The following is a 23870-nucleotide window of genomic DNA, read 5'->3' as shown; positions in this document are numbered from 1 at the left end:
AAAAGATTCATGATTTTGTGAATCAAACTTTAAATTTCATGATTTTTATTATAGATTCCCAGTTTAGAACCAAGCAATTAAATTTTTGTCATTGTATAAAGAAGTAGGGGTAATAGGGGTGGTATAATGGAACAGTAGTTTAGAAAACAGATTAGTTATAATTTTATACAGCCTGGTTATTTCTTTTAAAAAGGAAATATTGCTGGGCACTAGTGGCTAAAACCTGTATTCCTACTCAGTAGGCTGAGATCTGAGGATTGTGGTTCAAAGTCAGCCAGGGAAGTAAAGTCCATGAGACTCTTATCACCTGTTAATTACATAAAAGGCTGGAACTGGTTACAGAGTGGAGAGAGTGAGGAGGCTGCGTCTGGCTCCCGCTCTCACCGCCATTGCAGTACATTGAGCTCCACAGAGACAGCGCAGGGGCAAGTGAGAGCCGGACAATTACCTGGCGACTCTGTGCCTCACGGAGGAAAAACTAAACATAGACAAAGGAGATCCTAAGAAGCCGAAAGGCAAAATGTCATCATATGCATTCTTTGTGCAAACTTGCCGGGAGGAGCACAAGAAGAAGCACCCGGATGCTTCCGTCAACTTCTCAGAGTTTTCTAAGAAGGGTTCAGAGAGGTGGAAGACTATGTCTGCTAAAGAGAAAGGGAAATTTGAAGATATGGCCAAGGCAGACAAGGTCCGTTATGAAAGAGAAATGAAAACCTACATCCCTCCTAAAGGGGAAACAACAAACTTCAAGGATCCCAATGCACCCAAGAGCCCTCCTTCAGCCTTCTTGTTCTGTTCTGAGTATCACCCTAAAATCAAAGGGGACATCCTGGCCTGTCTGTTGGTGATGTTGCAAAAAAACTGGGAGAGATGTGGAACAACACTGCTGCAGATGACAAGCAGCCTCATGAAAAGAAGGCTGCGTGCGAAGCTGAAGGAAAATTACGAAAAGGATATTGCTGCCTACTGTGCTAAAGGAAAGCCTGATGCAGCAAAAAAAAAAAAAAAAAAAAGGAGTTGTGAAGGCTGAAAAGAGCATGAAGAAGAAGGAAGAGGACCAAGAAGAGGATGAGAATGAAGATGAAGAGGATGATGATGAATAAGTTGGTTCTAGCGCAGTTTTTTTTCCTTGTCTATAAAGCATTTAAGCCCCCTGTACACAACTCACTCCTTTTAAAGAAAAAAAATTGAAATGTAAAGCTGTGTTGGACTTGTTTTTAAACTGTACAGTGTCTTTTTTTTTTTTTTTGGGGGGGGGGTCCGGTCGTGGGGCCTGAACTCTGGGCCTGGGTGCTGTTCCTCAGATCTTCAGCTCAAGGCTAGCGATCTACCACTTGAGCCACAGCGCCACTTCTGGCTTTTTTCTTATGTGGTGCTGAGGAATTGAACCCAGGGCCTCAGGCATGCAAGCCAAGCGCTCTACCACTGAGCCACCTTCCCAGCCCTGTACAGTTTTTTGTATAGTTAACACACTACCGAATGTGTCTTTAGATAGCCCTGTCCTGGTAGTATTTTCAATAGCCACTAACCTTGCCTGGTACAGTATGAGGTTGTAAATTGGCATGGAAATTTAAAGCAGGTTCTTGTTGGTGCACAGCACAAATTAGTTATATATGGGGTAGTTTTTTCATCTTCAGTTGTCTGATGCAGCTTATATTTGTTCTGTCAACTGAATACCACACTGTAATTGCCAAAAAAAAGTTGCAGCTGTTTTGTTGACATTCTGAATGCTTCTAAGTAAATACAATTTTTTTATTAAAAAAATAACAAAATAAAAGGCTGGAACTGGCACTGTGGCTCAAGTGGCAGAGTGCTAGCCTTGAGCAAAAGTAACAAAGGGACAGTGTCCACAGTTCAAGCGCAAAATCAGCAAAAAACAAACAAATAAATACGGAAATGCTAGGGCTGAAAGCATGGCTCAAGCAGTAAACGCTTGCCTAGCAAGGCTGAAATCCTGGGTTAAGTCCTTACAATTGCAAAAATAAAATAAATAAAAGAAATCCTTAAAGACAGATAATAAGCTGGCCCCTGGTGATGGCTCATGTCTGTAACCTCCAACTACTCTGACATATGAGGATTGTGATTAGAAGCCAACTTGGGTTTTTATCTCTTCTTAACTATCAAAAACCTGGAAGTGAAGCTATAGCTCAAGTGGTAGAGCATCATCACTGACCAAAAAGCTAATAGAGCACTTGAATTCAAGCCCCTGTATGGCACAAAAAAAAAAAATCTTTCAAAACTGAAAGTAGAAGTGTGGCTTAAGTGGTAAAGTACTAACCTTGAGCTACAAAGCTAAAGGAAAGCACCTAAGCCTTGAGTTCAAGATCCAGTTCCAGCACCACACACACACACACACACAAAAGAAATAAGGATTTTGTAGATGATCAAAGTAAGCTGAATTTATTAAGGCTGACTCTAATGTAGTACAACTAGATTCTTAAAAAAAAAAAGTAGTAATTTGGAATCTTTAAATGGGCAAGGGAACTAAAGACAGACTTCTCAGAAGAAGAAATAAAAATGGCAAAGACATACATGAGGAAATGTTCATCATCCTTGGCTGTAAAGGAAATACAAATAAAAACAACCCTGAGATACCACCTTATCCCAGTCAGAATGGCCCATATCCTAAACTTAGCCAACGATAAATGGTGGCGGGGATGCAGAGTAAGAGGAATCCTACTGCACTGTTAGTGGGAATGTACACTAACACAACTACTTTGGAAAGCAGTCTGGAGGTACCTCAGAAAACTAATTATAAGCCTTCCCTGTAACTCAACCATACCACTCCTAGGCATCTGCCCTGAGCAACAGGAACCAGGATACGCCAAGGACACATGTTCATTGCTGCACTGTTCAAAATAGCCAAGATATGGAAACAACTCAGATGCCCCACTACAGATGAATGGATCCAAAAATTGTAGTACCTATATACAATGGAATATTAGAAAGGACAAAATAATGGCATTTTCAGGGAAATGGATGGAAATAAAACAAATTATGTTGAGCGAGGTAAGCCAAGATAAGAGAGACAAATGGCACACAAGCTCCCTGATATGTGGAGGTTAACTTCAAAATGCAAGGAGATATGACAAAGTAAACAGGACTTAAGAAACAAAAGACCGGGGCTGGGAAGGTGGCTCAGTGGTAGAGCACTTGCCTTGCATGCCAGAGGCCCTGGGTTCGATTCCTCAGCACCACATACGCAGAAAGAAAAAAGCCGGAAGTGGCGCTGGGGCTCAAGTGGTAGAGCGCTAGCCTTGAGCTGAAGAGCTGAGAGACAGCGCCCAGGCCCAGAGTTCAGGCCCACGACCGGACCCAAAAAAAAAAAAAGACCTCTACTTAATTGTCGTATCATTTCTAAATGACTCCATGTTCTTGACCACATATATGGTATATACATGTGCACATCTGAGGGAGCTAGGAGGAGGGCACAGAATCAGAGGAAAATAGGGGAAAATACAAAACAGAGAGGCCCATCAGCTGCACTGCACATTGATGAAAACAACTAAGTAACTCAAGGGCAGTGATGGGAGGGAGGGAATGAGAAGCAAAGAGGAAACAGCTAACACTAAGCAAAGGAAAGAAATGTACCTATCACCTGATGTGGAAGAAACAGTTGTATTGTCAAAACTCATAGAATTCACAAACTTTATAGATTATGATAATGACAATTTGCCTTGTGAAAGTTAAAATGTGTGACTTTAACTAAGTATTACTATTCCACAATATTGTGAAATGTATATCATCACTCAGTCTCAATTTAAAAAAGTGGTAATTTGGAAAAAGACATACCTATAGAAGGAATACCATGTGAAGATAAGAGATCAAAGTGATTCATGTCACAGGCCAAAAATGTTAAAACTGCCAACAAACCACCAGAAACAAGGAGAAAGGTATATAACAAATTATTTCCTAGCTTTCAGAGAAATTAACTCTGCTATCACCTTCATCTTGGAAATCTAATATCCTGTATCTGTAGGCTAATACATTTCTAATATTTGCCTATCTAGGTTATTATATATGATTATACAGACTCTGCAAACTAATAATAGTATTTAACAATACAACAGATAAAATTTTAAAAGAACCTAGCAAATACAAATAACTCTGTACCTTGAAGATTGGTATATTATATTCAAACATTAGATATAAAACTAAAAATACTTTTGCTAAATATTATCACTTATATTTAAGATAGTAATATTTAGACAGTGACTTAATATATGGCAACACTGAAAAAAGAACACTCACATATTTTGAAGTTAAGCTTGCAGCACTTATATTAAAAAAGGTTGCATTCGATTCTGCAGCTACTGCTTTGGCCTTTTAAAAGCAAAAAAACAAACAGTTCAATATTTTCTTGAAAAGATAATCACATTTGATCGATTTAGATATTAGAACAGATTCTCTAGAAATGTAAGGTATGATACAATTCCAACGTAAGGCAATATGCCTCTTAGCTATGAAGAAAGGTTCTCAGGGATGTTTCTGTTCTCTCATTTTCTAAGAGAATATGAGGGAAGGGGAGAGACTATTCCGTGGGTATAGAAAGACAAATGACCAGAGAAAGATAAAAAAGGAAAAAGGAGTTGGTGGCTCATGCCTGTAATCGTAGCTACTCAGGAGGTTGAGATCTGAGGATCGTGGTTCAAAATTCACGCGCAGGAAAGCCCCTGAGACTCTTTTATCTCCAATAAACCACTAGAAAACTGAAAGTGGCTCTGTGGCTCAAGCGGTAAAGTGCTTGTCTTGAGCTATACAGCGCAGGGACAGCACAGCACCCAAGCCCAGAGTTCAAGCCCCAGTACGGACCAAAAAAAAAAAAAAAGGAAAAAAGAAAAAAGTTACTTTTTCCCTATTTTTTTTTTATGCTAAACAATGCAGAGATACAGGTTTCCAGATTCTGGTTAAAAATAAAAACAAAACCAAAGCCTGGCAACTGGTGTCTCACACCTACAACTAGCTACTCAGGATGCTAACATCTAAGAATCATGGTTCAACACCATCCCAGACAGAAAAATCTGAGAGGCTCTTATCTCCAATTAACCAGCAAAAAGTTAGAAGAGCCACTCTTGATTTTAAAAAAACAAACACCATTAACTGGGCACCACGCCTGTAATCCTAGCTACTCAGGAGGCTGAGATCTGAGGATTAGGGTTCAAAGCCAGCAAGGGCAGGAAACTCCATGAGACTCTTATCTCCAATAAACCACTAGAAAACTGGAAGTGGTGCTGTGGTTCGCCTTGAGCTGAAGAGCACAGGGAAGTGCCCAGGCCCAGAGTTCAAGCCCCATGACCGACAACAACAAAAAACAAACACCAGAGTGAGAGCATGAGCCTTAAGTTGAAGCCATAATACTAACACACACACACACACACACACACACACACACACACACACACACACACACACACACACACACACACACACACACACACACACGAACTTAAGGAAGAATTTCATAGCAAAAACAAGTAATAAATAATACCCTCAGAGTCAAAGATTCATTTTTTTCATATTTTCACTAGTATCTCAACAGAAATCTTAGTTTTGAAGACAACTCTTACCAGCATTGTCTTCCCATTTCCAGGTGGACCAAACAGTAATAATCCTCTTGCAGGAGCTCTAAGCCCTGTAAATAACTTTTAAAAAAATGGGTTAGTTCACAACTACAATTAAGGAGATAGTGTTTTCAATTTTTCAGGATTACTTATTATTTAAAAACAACAATCTCTCAGTGATACCCTACCAAACAGAGAGCTTAAAGGAGAATATGTAGCCAGGTGCTTGTGGGTAATGCCTATAATCCTAGCTACTCAAGAGGCTGAGATCTGAGGACTGTGGTTCAAAGCCAGCCAGGATAGAAAAGTCTATGAGACTCTTATCATCAATTAACCATCAAAAAACTAGAAGTGGAGGGCTGGGAAGGTGGCTCAGTGGTAGAGCGCTTGCCTTGCATGAGTGAGGCCCTGGGTTCAATTCCTCAGCACCACATAAGCAAAGATAAAAAAGCTGGAAGTGGCGCTGTGGCTCAAGTGATAGAGCGCTAGCCTTGAGCTGAAGAGCTGAGGGACAGCGCTCAGGCCCAGAGTTCAGGCCCCATGACCGGACACCCCCCCGCCCCCCGGGCCAAAAAAAAACAAAAAAAAAACTACAAGTGGAGCCATGGCTCAAGCGGTACAGTACCAGCAGACTTGAGTAAAAAAGCTAAGGGACAGCATTCAAACTCCGAGTGTTTAAGCCTCTATAATACCAGCACAAGAAGTAGATAAGTAGAAAAACAAATAAAATATGTAATCTCTAAGTTAGTATAATAATTAAAAACAAAAAAGAAATGCAATAAAACCAAATCTTCAATGGGCAAAATGAAAGAAAGACTGCACAAGCAAGAAACTTAACACAGGTAAGTTTTTATAAAGAGGAGGGGGAATGGAAAAAGGAAGGGGAAGGAGAAAGCAGCAAGGAAAGGAGAAGGTAGTGAGGGAAGGGAAGGGGATAAAAAAGATAAAAGGAAAAGATAAAAGCCAGCACTGGTGGCTCATTCCTGTAATCCTAGCTACTCAGGAGGCTGAGGATTTCGGTTCAAAGCCAGCCTGGGCAGGAAAGTCCCTGAGACTCTTATCTGAGCTGAAGAGCCCAGGCCCAGAATTCAAGCCCCCATGAACAACCAAAAAAAAGGAAAAGATAAAAGGAGGTAATAGAGGATAAAATAAAGTACTAGTTTAGCCAGGTGCTGGTGGTTCATGCTTGTAATCCTGGCTGCTCATGAGCCAGAGATGTAAGGATTGTGGAAAGGTCTCTGATGCTTATCTCCAATTAACTGCCAAAAAGCCAGAAGTAAAGAGGTGGCTCAAGTGGAGGGCTAACCTTGAGCAAAAAAGCTCAGGGATAATGTCTAGGTTTGGGTTCAAGCCCAGGAATGGTACCCACTGTCATGCACACACAGAACCGGGTTGGAGATGTGGCTCAAGTGGTAGACACCTAGCTAAAAAGGTAAGTCTTGCAAGCCAAAGAATCTTAGATAAAACATGGAAATTTAGAGGAAAAAGTTTTATCTTAATTTTTCCTGTAACATTTGTCTAATAAATTTCAATTTTGTATCTTTCCCACCTTAATATAACAAATTATTATACTTTCAGTTAAGTATGGATTAGGAATCAGGAAGTCATATTCATTCTCTCATATAATAAATTGTTAACACTGATAACTAGTGTTTGTCTTTTTTTGAGAAAGAACTTTCATATAGCTTAAGCTAGCCTGGAATTTACCATGTAGCCCAAAGTGGCTTCCATTTCAAGAACCTCCTGTTTTGGGGCCTTTTAGGCCTATGTCATGCCTGACTTTAATGCCTTTTTTTTTTTTTTTTTTTTTTTTGGTCAGTCATGAGTCTTGAACACTGGGCCTGGGAGCTGCTCAAAGGAAGCACTCTACTACTTGGGCCACAGCGCCACTACCAGTTAGTGGTGTTTTATTGGAGGTAAGAGTCTTATGGAATTTCCTGATTGGGCTTGCTTTGAACAGCGATCCTCAGATCTCAGCGTCCTGAGGCCAGGATTACAGGTATGAGCCACAAGCACCCAGCTTTAATGTCTTTTTAAAATACTAATTTGATATTTTCACAATAAAAAATATTTAAAAAATAAAATAAAAATAAAAATAAATAAAATTTTAAAAAATACTAATTTGATCTTAGTTGTTGTTTTTTTCTTTTTTTGCTGGTCATGGGGCTTCAAACTCAAGGCCTAGGCACTGTCTCTGAGCCGCTTTGTGCTCAAGGTTAGCACTCTACTGCTTGAGCCACAATATCACTTTGGTTTTTTTCTGATTGGTTTACTGGAAATAAGAGTCTAATGAACTTTTCTGCCCAGGTTGGATTCGAACCATGATCCTCAGATCTCAGCCTCTTGAGCAGCTAGGATTACAGGTATAAGCTACAAGCACCCAGCTAAGTTTATCTTATACTAATTATTCAAACATTTCTTTACTACTACAATGAATTCAGTAATGGACAGCATTTTAGAAAAATAAGTAAAGTCTTTACCTCAGGTCTTAGAGAAGGAAGAATAACAATTTCTTGTAATGCCTGTTTTGCCAATTCTTGACCAGCTATGTCATCAAATTTAACAGCTGTTCCACTATGAAACAGAATCTCAGTTGAATTCACAATAGAAATATGGTTGAGTTATTAACAATATGATATATAAGCCTTGTGAAATATAGCCTTTTGATGTTAACTGTGAAATTAGTTATATTAGCAAAATTTTCTGTATTTATAAAAACTATCCAACTTTATGTAAACATGGTATTTATTATGCACATTCCACTTATATATTTTGTAAGAAAAATTTGGAAATAAAAATTATTAGATACTTTAAAAGGCAAAACTTACTTGTCTACAATATCGTTCATTATAAGGTTAGCAAGGTTGCTGTCCACATTCCTAAAGTTTTTCAAGTCTTTCTTTTTTCGAGCAGCAGTTGTAGGAGTGGAGGGCTTATTTGTTTTATTTGTTTTTGGAATACCCTTAAAAGATATAAAATTTGAATGTTAAATAAGAGAAAATAAGGAAAAATTTTAAAGTTACAAAAATATTTATCCCAACGTAAAGGTATATTCACTATACTACGTGTGACATGAAGTGAGTTTACAGAGGTTTGATCTGTTACTGTAAAACAAAATGGCCCTATGACCTTACATATAATGTTAGGGGATTTTCTGCCATTCCTAGGCCTTGAACTCAGGGCCTACACACTGTCCCTAAGTTTTTTTGCTCAAGGCTTGAGCTCTATCACTTGAACCACAACTCCACTTCCAACGTATTGGTGGTTAACTAGGGGTAAGAATCTCATGGACATTTTTTGTTGTTTTTGTTGGTTGTGGGGTCTGAACTCTGGGCCTGGGTGCTGTCCCTCAGCTCTTCAGCTCAAGGCTAGTGCTCTTCTACTTGAGCCACAGTGCCACTTCCAGCTTTTTCTGCTTATGTGGTGCTGAGGAATCGAACCCAGGGCCTCATGCATGCAAGGTAGGCACTCTACCACTGAGCCACCTTCCCAGCTTCTCATGGACTTTTCTGCCTGGGTTCCTCAGATCTTAGCCACTTGAGTAGCTAGGATTAAAAGGGTAAGGCACCCAGTTCACACATGTAAATTTGATCTTTCTTGGAACTGTGACAAAACTCTAGGTATGCTAATGTTAGAAAATTTAAATAAGCCAGAACAATTTAAATTATGCTTAATAACATTATATTATACATACTAGGCAAGTAAGCAATATAAAATTATCAATTACATCCAAAGGAATTAGGTGAAATTTGCTTTTTAAAAACAAACAAACAAAAAAAGAACAACCGGCCTTTTTGTTGAAACTTACCAATTTTCTGAAGTATTATAAAGAACTGGTAGTTGCCAGGCACCAATGGCTTATGCCTGTAACCTACCAAATGAAGGGGCTGGGAATGTGGCTTAGTAGTAGAATGCTTGCCTAGCATGCATGAAGCTCTGGGTTCAATCTCTCAGTACCACATAAACAGAAAAAGCCGGAAGTGGTGCTATGGCTCAAGTGGTAGAGCACTAGCCTTGAGCAAAAGAAGCTCAAGGACAGTTCCCAGACCCTGAGTTCAAGCCCCAGGACTAGAAAATAATAATAATAATAATAATAATAATAATAATAATAATAATAATAATAATAATAACCACCTACCTAATGAAGAGGCTGGGATCTAAGAATTTTGGTTTAATGCTAGCCTAGGCAGGAAAGCCAGTGAGAGTCTTATCTCCAATTAAATACAAAAAAAAGCAGAAAGTAGAGCTGTGACTCAAGTTGTAAACAGAGTACTAGCTTTGAGCAAAAATGCTCAGGGACAGTACCCAGGCCCTGAATTCAAGCCTGGGACTGGTGTATGGACTGGTGTACACATACACATGTGGGTAGTATACATGTACGTGCCTGTGCGCTCACGTGTACACACACACACACACACACACACACACACACACACACACACACACACACACACACACACACACACACACACACACACACACACACACACACAGAACTGGTAGTTAAGCAAGCATAAATATGAATGTTTCATTTGCAAAGGCACAGAAATTACAGTCTATGTCCCAGAATACCTTATGAGTGGCAGCTGCAGGACCAGGTCCCTGTCTTACTCCAGAAACAGTGGATAAACCACTACAACTAGGTGCTCTCTGATGACCCGAAAGACCTGTAGATCCACTTTTCATGGCTGTTTTTGATCGAGGCAGTGAATTACTAGTGTGTGTTAAGGGATCTTTTCTTTTTGGAACAGCTCCACTTTCTACAAAGGAAAAGGTAAATTCAACATACATATAAAACTGGGGCCATCAAGTTTGAAAAGTACTAATAAACAAAAGCAAATTTGCAAAACCAAGCTAATAATCTTTGAAAATTGAGAAATACTTCAAACTAAGATTTCAACTAGAATATATACCAGGCTGTCTTAGAACCTCTCCAAGGGTGATCAAGATTATGGTTACTAGGTTTTCCTCTTCCTGATACTTGTATTTTAATTTTGTTATATGAACAAAAGTACTTGTAAGGGGCTGGGAAGGTAGCTCAGTGGTAGAGTCGCTTGCCTTGCATGCATTAGGTCCTGGGTTCGATTCCTCAGCACCACATAAGCAAGAAAAAGCTGGAAGTGGCACTGTGGTTCAAGCTGTAGAGTGCTAGCCTTGAGCTGAAGAGCTGAGGGACAGTGCCCAGACCCAGAGTTCAGGTCCAATGACTGACAATAAATAAATGAATGAATGAATGAATGAATAAATAAAGGTACTTGTAAGGATGGGTGCCAGTGGATCACAGCTATAATCCTGACTACTTAAAAGGTTGAGATCTGAGGATCGTGGTTCAAAGCCAGCTTAGGCAGGAAAGTCTGAGAGACTTATCACCAAGAAATAACCAACAAAAGCTGCAAGTTGAGTTGTGGTTCAAGTGGCAAAGCCCTAGCTTTGAGTAAAAAAGCTAGAGAGTGCCCAGGTCTTGAGTTCAACAACTTTTGCATACAGGAAAAATTTATCATGATACTATATAGTTCCAAAGTTTTAAAAATATGAAAGAGAAGGAAAACACACAGTTTGTGTTTACTAAAAGGTTTCAATTTTTCATATTAAAAAAAAATTTTTGCCAGTGCTAGGACTTGGAACTCAGGGCCTTGTACTATCCTTGAACTTTCCTGCCTGAGCTGCCATCAAACCAAGATACTCAGATCTCAACCTCCTTAGTGGCTAGGATTACAAGCATGAGCCACTGGGGCCTGGCCAAAAGAGGTTTTGAACTATAGGCCTGGGCAGTGTCCCTGAGCTCTTCAATTCAAGGCGAGTGCCCTACCACTTGAGCCACAGTACCACTTTGGTTTTCTGGTGGTTAATTGGAGATTAGAGTCTCATGGACTCTGCTGCCCAGGCTGGCTTTGAACTGTGACCCTCAGATCTAAGCCTATTGAGTAGCTAGGATTCAAGGCATAAGCCACCGGCACCCAGCTTTACACACACACTTTATAAGTAAGTTTGCTCATTTTAAAACCTCTTTTGGAGCAGGGCACAGGTGGCTCATGCCTGTAATCCTAGCTACTCAGGGGGTGCTGAGATTTGAGGACTGTGGTCTGAAACCTGCCAGTGCAGGTAAATCTGTGAGACTCTTATTGCCAATTAACTACCAAAAATCTGTAAGTGGAGTTATGGCTCAATTGCTAGAGTCTGAGCACAAAAGCTGACAGACAACCAGGGCCTAAGTTCTGAGTTCAAGCCCCCAAACCAGCATACACATACAAAAAACAAAACAAAAAACAAAACAAAAAAAACCCTGTATTGAACATAAACTTTGTTAATGCATAGAATATTGCAAGGGAAAGCATACTACATGAAATCTTGGACTACAGATGTGGCTAAAGTAGTATAGTGCTGGCCTAAGCAAGTACAAAGCCCTGTGTTCAAACTCTAATACAGGGAAAGTGGTAAGAATGAGGTGGGAGAATTCAACCTCAAGATTCCTGGGGTGAAAAAGGAAGGATGAGCCGGGTGCCAGTTGTTCATGTCTGTAATCCTAGCTATCAGAAGCCTGAGATCTGAGGGATGCAGTTCAAAGCTAGCCTGGGCAGGAAAGTATATGAGATTCTTATCTCCAATTAACCACCAGAAAACTATCGCTGTGGCTCAAGTGGTAGAATCCCTGCCTTGAGCTGAAGAGCTGAGGGACAGCGCTCGAGACCAGAGTTCAAGCCCCATGACCGACCAAAAAAAAAAGGAAGGAGGATTTATAGAAGATAATAAGTAGAAGCTTAGGTAAAGAAAGAATAGCAGATATCTGCTGAAGTATATATTTTTAATAAAAGTTTACTTTGTCACTGATGTAACAGGGAAGAATAAACTGTTAAGACAAAAGAAATTTAACAAGCTATAATTTGTCTTAAAAATTTTCACAAGCTTCCCTCTCCTTCCCCTAGGTCATAGCCTAGTGGTATAGTTCAATCTCCCTCTCTCTCCTCTGTCCCTTTCTCTTTCTCTCCTGTTTGCTCTTTGCACACCTCCATCTTGTGTGGGGCCAGCAGTTCGCTCTCCTGCCAATAAATTCTCTCCTGCATGAACCTTACATATGGTGCATGGACCAGGAAGGGATAGTGTCAGGAGTCGCTGGATCCTCTCCTCTCTCAGCCCACCTCCTGGCCCCTGCTGAAGGAGCCCCATGTCAGACTTCTTGCCTTACCATTGCTGGCTCCACCATGCCATCTCCTCTGTATGTCTACAGAGTGACTTCTGTCTACAGGCCCTCTGTCTTTTTTAACATGGTATCACACCAAAGGGGACCCCCCCACCCAACAACAACTACTACTTTTTTTTGCAAGTCTCTTCTCCTTTCAGGGAGGGCTGAATCAAGAATTCAACTCAGCCAGAAACACTCTGGTGGATAGGGACACCTTCTACCTGGTGCCTCTAGCTCTGCACTTACTAGACTCCCTTTCCCCCTCGTGTTTCTTATGCTCTCTAGATGTTCTTTCACTCAAAAACTCCATAAAGCCAAAACACCTTACTTTTATTTCCACAGTCTCTGCCAATGCAATGGAAAATGGCCCGAAGTTCTACACATTCAGGCCTTCTTTATCCTCCTTACTCATCCTTTCTCTCTCTCTCCTGTCTCCTCCAATCCAGCTGACAGCCCTTTGGCTTATGCCCTTGAGAGTGAAATGCAGGCTGAGCCCAGGGCTTCCTCTTGAAGGCTAGCTGTCCCTTTCTGTTTGTCTGTCTGCTTGTTATTTATTCAATAAAGCTCCACCAAGTTTTCTTTTTTTTTTTTTTTTCTGCTAGTCCTGGGTTTTAACTCTGGGCCTGGGTGCTGTCCCTGAGATTCTTTTGCTCAAGGCAAGCACTCTACCACTTGAGCCACAGTGCCACTTCTGGCTTTTTTGAGTAGTTTATTGAAGATAAGAGTCTCACGGAGTTTCTTGCCCAGGCTAGCTTCAAACGGTGATCCTCAGATCTCAATCTCCTGAGTAGCCAGGGTTATAGGCATGAGCCACTGGTGCCCAGCCCACCAAGTTTTCTTTAAAACAAACAAACAAACAAAACACAAAACTTTCACAAAAAGCTTAAAACATAAAAGAATATTTTTGCCAGGTGCAGGTAACTCACGCCTGTAATCCTAGCTACTCAGGAGGCTGAGATCGGAGGATTGCAGTTCAAAGCCAGCCTGGGCAGGAAAGACCATGAGACTCCTATCTCCAATAAACCACTAGAAAAAAACTGGAAGTGGTGCTGTAGCTCAAGTGGTAGAGCGCTCGCCTTGAGTTGAAGAGCTGAGGAACAGCCCAGACCCAGAGTTCAAGCCCCACAACTGACAAAAAAAAAAAAAAAAAATCAGCCAAAGAATATATATTCATATTATACAATTTCAAAACTGAAGGTTCTTATATTTGATGTCGGTATAATTTGTGGAGGGGAAGGGGAAAAACAAATCGTTTATACAGGGATACAGGTGGACCCATTGCAACAATGAGATGTACAAGTCGTTAAGTCGAAAACAAACTTTACAACTTTGGTGGGGGGGGGGGGAGGATTAGGTGGGGGGTGGGGGGAGGATGGGAAGGGATGGAAAGGGGAAACAAAGGAGGAGGCTACAATGTTTGATAAGAAATGTACTCATTATCTTGCCCATGTAATTGTAACCCCTCTGTACAGTATTTTCACAATAAAAAAAAAATTGAAGGTTGCAAAACATGCAAATTAAGTACATTTATAATAGTTATAACTTATATGTTACATGTTCACATACTAAGATTTGATACTTTATTTCCAACACAGCCCTATAAACACAAGACACAAATCTTTCACTATAAGGTTAAATCAGTATTTTCAGGTTAAATAGACTCTAATTTGCATGCAAGCTTTTTTTGGTCAGTCATGGGGCCGGAACTCTGGGCTTGGGTGCTGCCCCTCAGCTATTAAGCTCAAGGCTAGCATTCTACCACTTGAGCCACAGCACCACTTCCAGCTTTTCCTGCTTATGTAGTACTGAGGAATCAAACCCAGGGCCTCATGCATGCAAGGCTAGCACTCTACCCCTGAGCTACCTTCCCAGCCCCTGCATGCAAGCTTTATTAGGTTAGTTAACCTAAACATACCTGACTGGAGATGTCCATTTCGGCATGTCAAGTTAGTACTGTCATTATAGACATCCGTTTGTGACTTGGAAAATTGCAAAACTGGTTGCAGCTTCTCTATGCAACAGAGGGAGTTAGAAAAAAAAGAACAAAATAAACAAACAAAAATGAACAAATAAAATATACATGTAAAATTAAGAAATTATTCAGGTGTTACAAAACTGACGTGATGATTTTCTGCATTTATATAAATCTTTAAAATATAATAAAATCTCACACATGAAAAGTCCTGCACTTAAAGATCTTTAAAAAAGTTAGCAAAAACTCAAAACATGCAAACAGCAACAGAAATTAACAAATGAAAGATTATATTTAAAATATGCCTTAAACAGGTCGGTTACCAGAGACTGTTATGTATCATTATTATTACCAAAAATATTTACTGAGTATCTAATACGTCCAAATCATTATGCTGAAAGAATACCATAGAGACAAAAATATGGAAATGGTTTCTACTATCCATAAACTCATTAAATGTGATAGGCAACTTGGAACACAACTATACCTTTTAAAAAACAGGTTGAGGATGTAGTTTGAGAGTAGAACATGAAAGAGTTTGATCCCTAGAACTAAAAAATAACTATAGCTTTTAAAAAATAGGTTGAGGATGTAGTTTGAGTAGAACATGTAGTAGAGTTTGATTCCTAGAACCAAAAAGTAACAAACATAAAATAGGACAACATATAATAATATAAAAAAAATTTCAGGATGCTAAGATCTGAGGATTGAGGTTCAAAGCCAGCTCAAACAGGAAAGTCTATGAGACTCTTATCTCTAATAAATTACAAAAAAATCCAGAAGTATAGCTGTGGCTCAAATGGTAGAGCACTAGATCTGAGCAAAAGAAGCTCAAGGACTACTCCAAGGCCCTGAGTTCAAGCCCCAGGATGGGAGAAAGAAAAGAAAAGGAAAGGAAAGGAAAGAAAAGAAAAGAAGAAAGAGAAAGAGAAAGGTGGGGGAGGGAGGGAAGGAATGAAGGAAGAGAGGGAGGAGGGAGGGAGGAATGAAGGAGAGAAAAAGAGAAAGAAGGAAGGAAGGAAGGAAGGAAGGAAGAGGGCTGGGAAAGTGGCTCAGTGGTAGAGCACTTGCCTTGCATGCATGAGGCCCTGGGTTCGATTCCTCAGCACATAAGCAAAAAGAAAAAAGCCGGAAGTGGCGCTGTGGCCTTGAGCTGAAGAGCGGAAGGACAGCGCCCAAGCCCAGAGTTCAGGCCCCATGACTGGACCCAAAAAAAAAAAAAAAAAAAGAAAGGAAGGAAGAAAGGGAGGGAGGGAGACAGGGATACATGTCAGGAGAGAAATACTTCAAATAGCACAGAACTAAAGGAATATTATGACATTTGGCTACATTAATATAAATAAAGCAAAAGATAAAGGTAATTGAATAGAGCAGAATAAGCATGCTGCAAAATTGTGTATAATAACCTTTCACTGATTTAAACACAAATGTATAGTTGTACACATGAAGATATCCTATAAAAAGGACCCAGAGAAACTGGTAATGCAGCTGCCTTTTAGGAGACAAACTGGGTGGTAGGGGCACAGTATCAGATGAATGCTATTTGGAATCTTTAAAATTTCATGTGGCATGGACTCTACAATCTATTTTTTTTTTTTGCCTTGATAATAGTTTACTGCATTAAAAAAACAAGTTTTCTGATGGTTCTACAATCTAATTATTCAATGAATCCTTAAAAAAAAAGTCTTGTTTCAATTCTATTCTCATTTTATTTATTTATTTTTTTTGTCGGTCGTGGGGCTTGAACTCTGGGCCTGGGCGCTGTCCTTCAGCTCTTCAGCTCAAGGCGAGCGCTCTACCACTTGAGCTACAGCGCCACTTCCGGTTTTCTGGTGGTTTATTGGAGATAGGAGTCTCACAGTCTCTCCTGCCCGGGCTGGCTTTGAACCTCGATCCTCAGATCTCAGCCTCCTGAGTAGCTAGGATTACAGGCGTGAGCCACCAGCGCCCGGCTTCTATTCTTATTTTAAATAACAAAAGCTGCCCAAAGATATGGTTCTGTAAAGCTGGCACACAATGCACAGAAGGGAAAAGTCTGACTTTCCTTGACACTCTACATCCCTGGCTGCACTCCCCTCTTACACCTAAATTCACCTATATGATAGCTGACATATCTTGTGCTCTACTACTGACTAGCAACATGACCTTAACTTACTCTGTTTACCCAGCCTCTCAAGGATTAAATAAAAGAATGAACATGAAGTATACAGTCTGTTTCATCTATAATAAAGTTCAATTATGATTTTATTTTGGCGAAATATTAAAAACACAAGTTACTCTTTTCTGCACTAGCATCTGGGAGGGGTAGCTCAGTGGTAACATCTATGCTTAGTACTGTGGTCAAGGACCTGGATTCAATTGTTAGCACCAGACAAAAAAAAAGCAACACATACATACTCTCTGAACCTTTTTTTATTGTTGTTGGTTGTGGGGCTTGAAATCTAGGCCTGGGCCCTGTCTCTGAGCTCTTCAGCTCAAGGCTAGCGCTCTACCACGCTCTACCACTTGAGCCATAGTACCACTTCTAGCCTTTTCTGTTTACGTGTTGCTGAGGAATCGAACCCAAGGCCTCATGCATACAAGGCAAGCACTCTACCGCTGAGCTACCTTCCCAGTCCCTGGAACTTTTATTTCTAAGGTCAGACAAGCAGGCGCCAAGCTTGGTTAATGGTACAACAACACATACCTCTGGGACAGGTTAAATAGCAGCTACCCTTTTTATACAAAGCACAAAGTACTGAACAGCTTTTGTTTCCTAAACCTGGCTGATACAATATACCTTGAAGGTTTTTTTAAGTTAACAGGTAGGTCATTTGTTTTTTCCTCAATAGTACTCTTTAATTGCCATACTGAGCCACAACTTTTGTAATAGTGTAAATTAGAAAAAAAATATTGTAAACATCTTCTTTTAACACCCCTTTTAATTAAATGTAACAAAAAGCTATAGAAAATTAATTATATAGGAAAGATAAATTAAAAGGTTTGGTCACTGGGAATAAAAAGTAAGCATTTGACGGGTGGTGGTGGCTCTGAGGATTATGGTTCAAAGCCAGCTGGGGCAGGACAGTCCATGAGACTTTTATCTCCAATTAACCACCAGAAAACTGGAAGTGGAGCTGTGGCTCTAAGTGTTAAAGAGCTAGCCTTAAGCAAAAGAGCTCAGAAACAGAACCCAGACCCTGGGTTTAAGCCCCACAACTGCAAAAAAAAAAAAAAAAAAAGTTAGCAATTGTCTGTAGATCCACAGAATTTAGATGTGTGTGTGTGTGTGTGTGTGTGTGTGTGTGTGTGTGTGTGTGTGTGTGTGTGTGTGTGTGTGTGTGTGTGTGTGTGTGTGTGTGTGTGTGTGTGTGTGTGTGTGTGTGTGTGTGTGTGTGTGTGTGTGTGTGTGTGTGTGTGTGTGTGTGTGTGGTGGTACTGGGGCTTGAACTCAAACCTTGTGCTCTCAGCGTTTTTGCTAAGGCTGGCATTCTACCACAGAGCCTTACTCTATTTCTGCTTTTTGCTGGTTTATTGAACCTTCCTATTCATTTCCTGCTTATAAAAAGTAGATAGTTCAGGATAGAGCACAGTGGTAGAACATCTGCTTCACATACATGAGTCCTTGAGTTCAATCTTTACTACATCAAAAAGTAAGGGGCTGGGAAGGTAGCTCAGTGGTAGAGTGCTTGCCCTTGCATGCATGAGGCCCTGGGTTCGATTCCTCAGCACCACATAAGCAGAAAAAGCTGGAAGTGATGCTGTGGCTCAAGTGGTAGAGCACTAGCCTTGAGCTGAAGAGCTGAGGGACAGTGCCCAGGCCCAGAGTTCAGGTACCATGACTGGTAAAAAAAAGAAAAAAAAGAAAAAAAAAAGTAAACAGACTAATGCTTCCTTTTAGAATGACTAAGCTATACAGACTAATCAGTGATAAAATTAAACCTTACTTAACCTTACTTCTCTACTGCCTCCTATTTAACCACCACACAACCACCTGAATGATATACTTAAATGGAAAAATCGTACCACAGATCTCTTCTACTTTAAACTTTTCAGTTGCTTGCAACTACCCACAGATTAGAGCTCACAGTCCTTAATGTGACAAACCAGGCAATCCATGATTTGCCTCTATCATGCTTAAGCGAATCCCTACTTCAATTGTCTTTCCCCTTACTCACCTGAGTCTTTATTCAAACCTTTGTTTCCTTCTGATATGTTTTTTCTTGAACTCTTTAATAACTCTCATTTATTTTTGTAAACCTGTACGACTATTTCAGGGTTTCACATCTTTTAGAAAGTTCTCTCATATGCCAATATTACCACTCCTACAAAATATTTGTATGTTTCCATCCTGAAAGGATAATTGTCTATTTCTATGTTTCTCCCAAAATGAGATCCTTAAACAGAGAACATTTTATCCAAATTATCAGTAAATATATCAGTCCTCAAATATTACAATCCAATCACTTGTTATCATTTTTCCTGCTGCATCTAACCCAAATCTCCATTATTTTCCCCTCGATTACTGAAAGTATCCAAACTGCTCTATCTGGTTCTACCCTTAGAGTCTACAAGCAACACAGAAACCTGAATGATCCTTCAAAAACTTGTCTGGTGATATCACTCCTATCCTAAAACTCTTAGGACTGCTCTTCTCCATTTCACAGGTGAGCTTAAACCTTCATGTTTACCTATGTAGTTCTATGTATTAGAACAGCCTCTTACCCACTTAGCCATTAATAAGGTCTTCTTGATGAGTAGCACTGGCTTCTTTGAAGCTTTGTAAACATACAACATATGTTTTCATAAGGCTTCACTGGGTTCTTCTACACAATCCCTAAGATACTTTCACATCTAACTCAAGTCAAATTCACTAACAGGATATTCCAAATATTCTGTTTAAAACTAAAAAATCTGGGACTGGGAAGGTGGCTCAGTGCTTGCCTCACATGCATGAGGCCCTAGGTTCGATTCCTCAGCACCACATAAGTAGAAAAAGCCAGAAGTAGTGCTGAGGCTCAAGCAGTAGAGCACTAGCCTAGAGCTGAAGAGCTGAGGGACAGTGCCCAGGCCCAGAGTTCAAGCCCCAGGACGGGGGAAAAAGAAGAAGAAGAAAAGAAGGAAGAAGAAAAAAGAAGGAAGAAGAAGGAAGAAGGAAGAAGAAGAAGAAGAAGAAGAAGAAGAAGAAGAAGAAGAAGAAGAAGAAGAAGAAGAAGAAGAAGAAGAAACAAAAAAAGTAAAAATTCTGACCTCCCTGCCTGCCCACTACTAATGTTGTTCTTTTTTGAGTAGTTTAACATCTACAATATATTGTATAAATGAATATTTATTCTTTTTTTTTTTTTTTGGCCCAATCCTGGAGCTTGAAATTCTGGGCCTGGGCACTATGCCTTAGTTTTTGTACTCAACGATAGCACTCTACACTTGAGTAGCTCCATTTCTGGCTTTGTGTTTGTGGTTAATTGGAGATAGACTTATAGACTGGCTGGATTCAAGCCAGGATCCTCAGATCTCATCCCCTGGATAGCTAGGATTATAATCATGAGCCAACAGCACTTGGCAGCATAGTTACTTTTTATGCTGATTATCTACTGTCTTTTTCTTGATAGAAAATAAACTCTAGAGAAGAGGGATCTTTGTATTTAAAGTGCCTACAACAATGTCTACCATAGGTTAACACCAAATAAATAAATATTTGATGAGCTGATAAATTCCATTTATGTTCCCTGGCATAGTACCCAGCATAAAGCAGGGATGGAATAAACCAATGATGAATGAAGTTTTTTATTTTTACTTATTTATTTATTGCCAGTCCTAGGGTTTGAATTCAAGGCCTGGGCACTGTCCCTGGGCTTCTTTTGCACAAGGCTAGCACTCTACCACTTGAGCCACAGTGCCACTTCTGGCCTTTTCTGTTTATGTGATACTGAGGAATTGAACCTGGGGCTTCATGCATGCTAGACAAGCACTCTACCACTAAGCCACATTCCCAGCTGAAGTTAAATTTAAAATAAATAAATAAATAAAATAGCTGGGCGCTGGTGATTCACACATGTAACCCTAGGTACTCAGGAGGCTGAGATCCAAGGATCACGATTGAAAGCCACTCTGGATAGGAAAGTCTATGAGACTGTTATCTCCAACTAATCACGAAACCAGAAGTGGCTCTGTGGTTCCCAGTGGTAGATCACTAGCCTTAAGAGAAAAAGATCAAGGAGAGCGCCCAGGCTCTGAGTTTCAGCCCCACAATGGACAAAAAATAAAATAAAATAAATTTCCAGGAATATCAAAATGCTGATGCCAAATTATCTTTTTATCTAAAACAGGTTTTATGGTTGAGCTCTAACCATGATAGGTGACTATTACCAAATCCCAGGTAAACACTGTATGTGAAACTCTTTCTTCCTTTGTCTTTTGAGACAATCTTGCTCTATAGTCCATGCTGTACTCTAAAGCTCAATTTTCTTGCTTTAGCCACACAAATGTTGAGATGCCAGCATGTGTCACTACACCCTCCTCTTCTCATTATTGCCAGAAAGACTGCATATATTCAAAGCATTTTAAATAGGGGAATTCCCAAAATCATTCCCTACATTCTACATCCCAATTAGATGCCTATCTGATTTTTTTTTTTTAAGGTGGGGAGTCTTAGTAGGGGACTAATGGCTCAGGCCTGCAATCCTAGCTACTCAGAAGGCTGAGATGTGAGGATCACAGTTCAAAGTTAGCCTGTGTAGGAAAGCCTGAGAGAATCTTAACTCAAATTAATTACCAAAAATCACAAACGGAGCTGTGGCTCTAAGTGGTAGAACACTATCATAAAAGTTCAGGGATAGCGCGTAGGCCTAAGTTCAAGGCCTAGGACCAGCACCAGAAAAAAAAAAAAAAAGAGATAGGGATTCTAGCTATGTTGTGTGGGCTAGCCCCTCATTTCTGGGCTCAGAAGATTCTACTGCTTTACTTTCCCAGGCAACTGGGACTGTAGGTATATACTATCACACTAAACAAAAAGCTGATTTTTATATAGCATATGCTACAAAAATGTTTTCCTATGCATTTGTGTGTAGATCTTTAAATGCTCACTTTTGAGGATAAAAATACATACCAGTTTCAAAACTTCCAAAATATTAATGCTTTCCATTTTATAGATGTTTAATGTGCTAATATTTAATATTATGTATATATTATTTTTCATTTTCTCTTCTACTACGGCAAATAAACAGAAACCCGGATGCCAGTGCCTCATCCCTATAATCCTAGCTACTCAGGTAGCTAAGACCGGAAAGAATGAGATTCAAAGCCAGCTTGGGCAAAAAACTCTGTCTCTAAAATAACCAGCAAAATGCTGGACTTAAGGGATGGCTTAAGTAGTACAGTGTTAACTTAAGCTGAACAAAAAGATCATGCCATGAATTCAGACTTTGCTATTGGAAGGGGGAGAGGGAGAAAAAGCAAAAGTCACATTTCAAAAACAAGTCTGTAGTTAGGCACGGAAGGTAGCTCATGTAGCTCATGTTATAATCTCAGCACTTCAGAGGCTGAAGGCAAGAGGTTTGTGAGTTTGAGACTGAGGCTAAAGCTGGGAAGGTGGCTCAGTGGTAGAGTGCTTGCCTGGCATGCTTGAGGCCCTGGGTTCAATTCCTCAGCACCACATACACAGAAAAGGCCAGACGTGGTACTATGACTCAAGTGGTAGAGCACTAATCTTGAGCTGAAGAGCTGAGGGACAGTGCCCTAGCCCAGAGTTCAGGCCCATGGAGGGAGAGGGAGAGGGAGAGGGAGAGGGAGAGGGAGAGGGAGGGGGAGAGAGAGAGAGAGAGAGAGAGAGAGAGAGAGAGAGAGAGAGAGAGAGAGAGAGAGACTGGGGCTAGCCTGGACTACACAATGAGATTGTCTAAAAAAAAAAAAAAGTAAAAAGAAACAAAAGCCAGGCACCAGTGGCTCACACCTGTAGTTTAGCTACTCAAGAGACTGAGATCTGAGGATTGCGGTTCAAAGCTAACCCAGGAAGGAAAGTCTGTGAGACTTTTATCTCCAATTAACCACCAGAAAACTGGAAGTGGCACTGTGGCTTCAGTGGTAGAGCACTTGCCTTGAAGAGTTGAGGGACAGCGCCCAGGGCCAAAGTTCAAGCCCCATAAGCAAAAAAAAAAAAGACAAGTCTGTAGTTTCCTATCTTCAAACACATAAAAACAAGCTCTGGAATATTCAATTTGATATAACTAATATGAACAACTCATATATCATAAACTCATTCACTACTTGCAGAAATGTAAAATGGTACAATCACTTTGGAAAAAGATTGGCAGGCTCTTACAGAACATACTGCTGCAGGGCTCGGAAGGTGGCTTCAGTGGTAGAGCGCTTGCCTTGCATGCATGAGGCCCTGGGTTTGATTCCTCAGTACCACATAAGCAAAAAGAAAAAAGCTGGAAGTGGCACTGTGGCTCAAATGGTAGAGTGCTAGCCTTGAGCTGAAGAGCTGAGGGACAGTGCCCAGACCCAGAGTTCAGGCCCCACAACTGACCCAAAAAAAAAAGAACATGCTGTTGCTCTATCATTCAATAATTACACTCTGTGGTATCTACCCAAATGAGCTGCCAAAGAAAAATAGTAAACATATTTATAGCAGCTTTATTCACCATTGCTAAAACTCTGGAATAATGAAGATGTCCTTTAGTAGGTAAATGGATAAACTATAGTACATCCAGACAATGGACTATTATTCAGTGCTGAAGATAAATGAACTATCAAGCCATGAAAAGACACAGAGCAACTTTACTTGGTGAAAGAAGCCAGTCTGAAAGGCTACCTACTGTCATAATTCCTACTATATGACAATCTGTAACATATATTACAGAGACTGTAAAAAGAACAGTTATTTCCAGGGCTAGGTGGGAGAGAACAGTAATAGGAAGAGCTCAGATTATTATTAGGGCAGAGACACTATTAAGTATGGATTCATTATTATCTGCCAAAAGTCAACAGAATATATAACACCAAGAATGAAACCTAATGTAAATGATGGACTTTGGGTAATGAAGTCTAAGTGTAGGTTCATCAACTGTAAGGAATATACTAATGTGCTGTCGAATGCTGACAACAGGGGAGGCTACGGTAGGGAAAAGAGGGCAGGTAGCATATGGAAGCTATGCACTTTCTATATGATTTTGTTGCA

The 23870-nt window shown here is 40.2% G+C and overlaps 1 protein-coding gene and 1 pseudogene across 3 annotated transcripts in view; one reads left to right on the top strand and one right to left on the bottom strand.

Moving 5' to 3' along the window:
* Spast (spastin) overlaps window positions 1-23870 on the bottom strand; it is a 59816-nt gene that overhangs the window by 16587 nt on the left and 19359 nt on the right. For all 3 annotated transcript variants that reach the window (XR_011372502.1, XM_070025320.1, XM_070025321.1), the window contains exons 4-9: window positions 14657-14752; window positions 10134-10321; window positions 8390-8523; window positions 8042-8135; window positions 5568-5642; window positions 4252-4323 (exon numbers count right to left, since the gene is read on the bottom strand). Coding sequence is in view for 2 of the 3 variants with exons in the window: in XM_070025320.1 (XP_069881421.1) it covers window positions 4252-4323; window positions 5568-5642; window positions 8042-8135; window positions 8390-8523; window positions 10134-10321; window positions 14657-14752 (659 nt within the window). In the remaining variant the exon portion in view is untranslated. The remainder of the gene's footprint in view (window positions 1-4251; window positions 4324-5567; window positions 5643-8041; window positions 8136-8389; window positions 8524-10133; window positions 10322-14656; window positions 14753-23870) is intronic.
* LOC138829178 (high mobility group protein B1 pseudogene) lies at window positions 493-1140 on the top strand (annotated as a pseudogene).

This window comes from Dipodomys merriami, unplaced genomic scaffold, assembly GCF_024711535.1.
Source record: "Dipodomys merriami isolate MVZ:Mamm:240054 unplaced genomic scaffold, mDipMer1.0.p SCAF_17, whole genome shotgun sequence".
Lineage (NCBI taxonomy): Eukaryota > Metazoa > Chordata > Mammalia > Rodentia > Heteromyidae > Dipodomys > Dipodomys merriami.
This window is presented reverse-complemented; position numbering and strand designations above follow the sequence as displayed.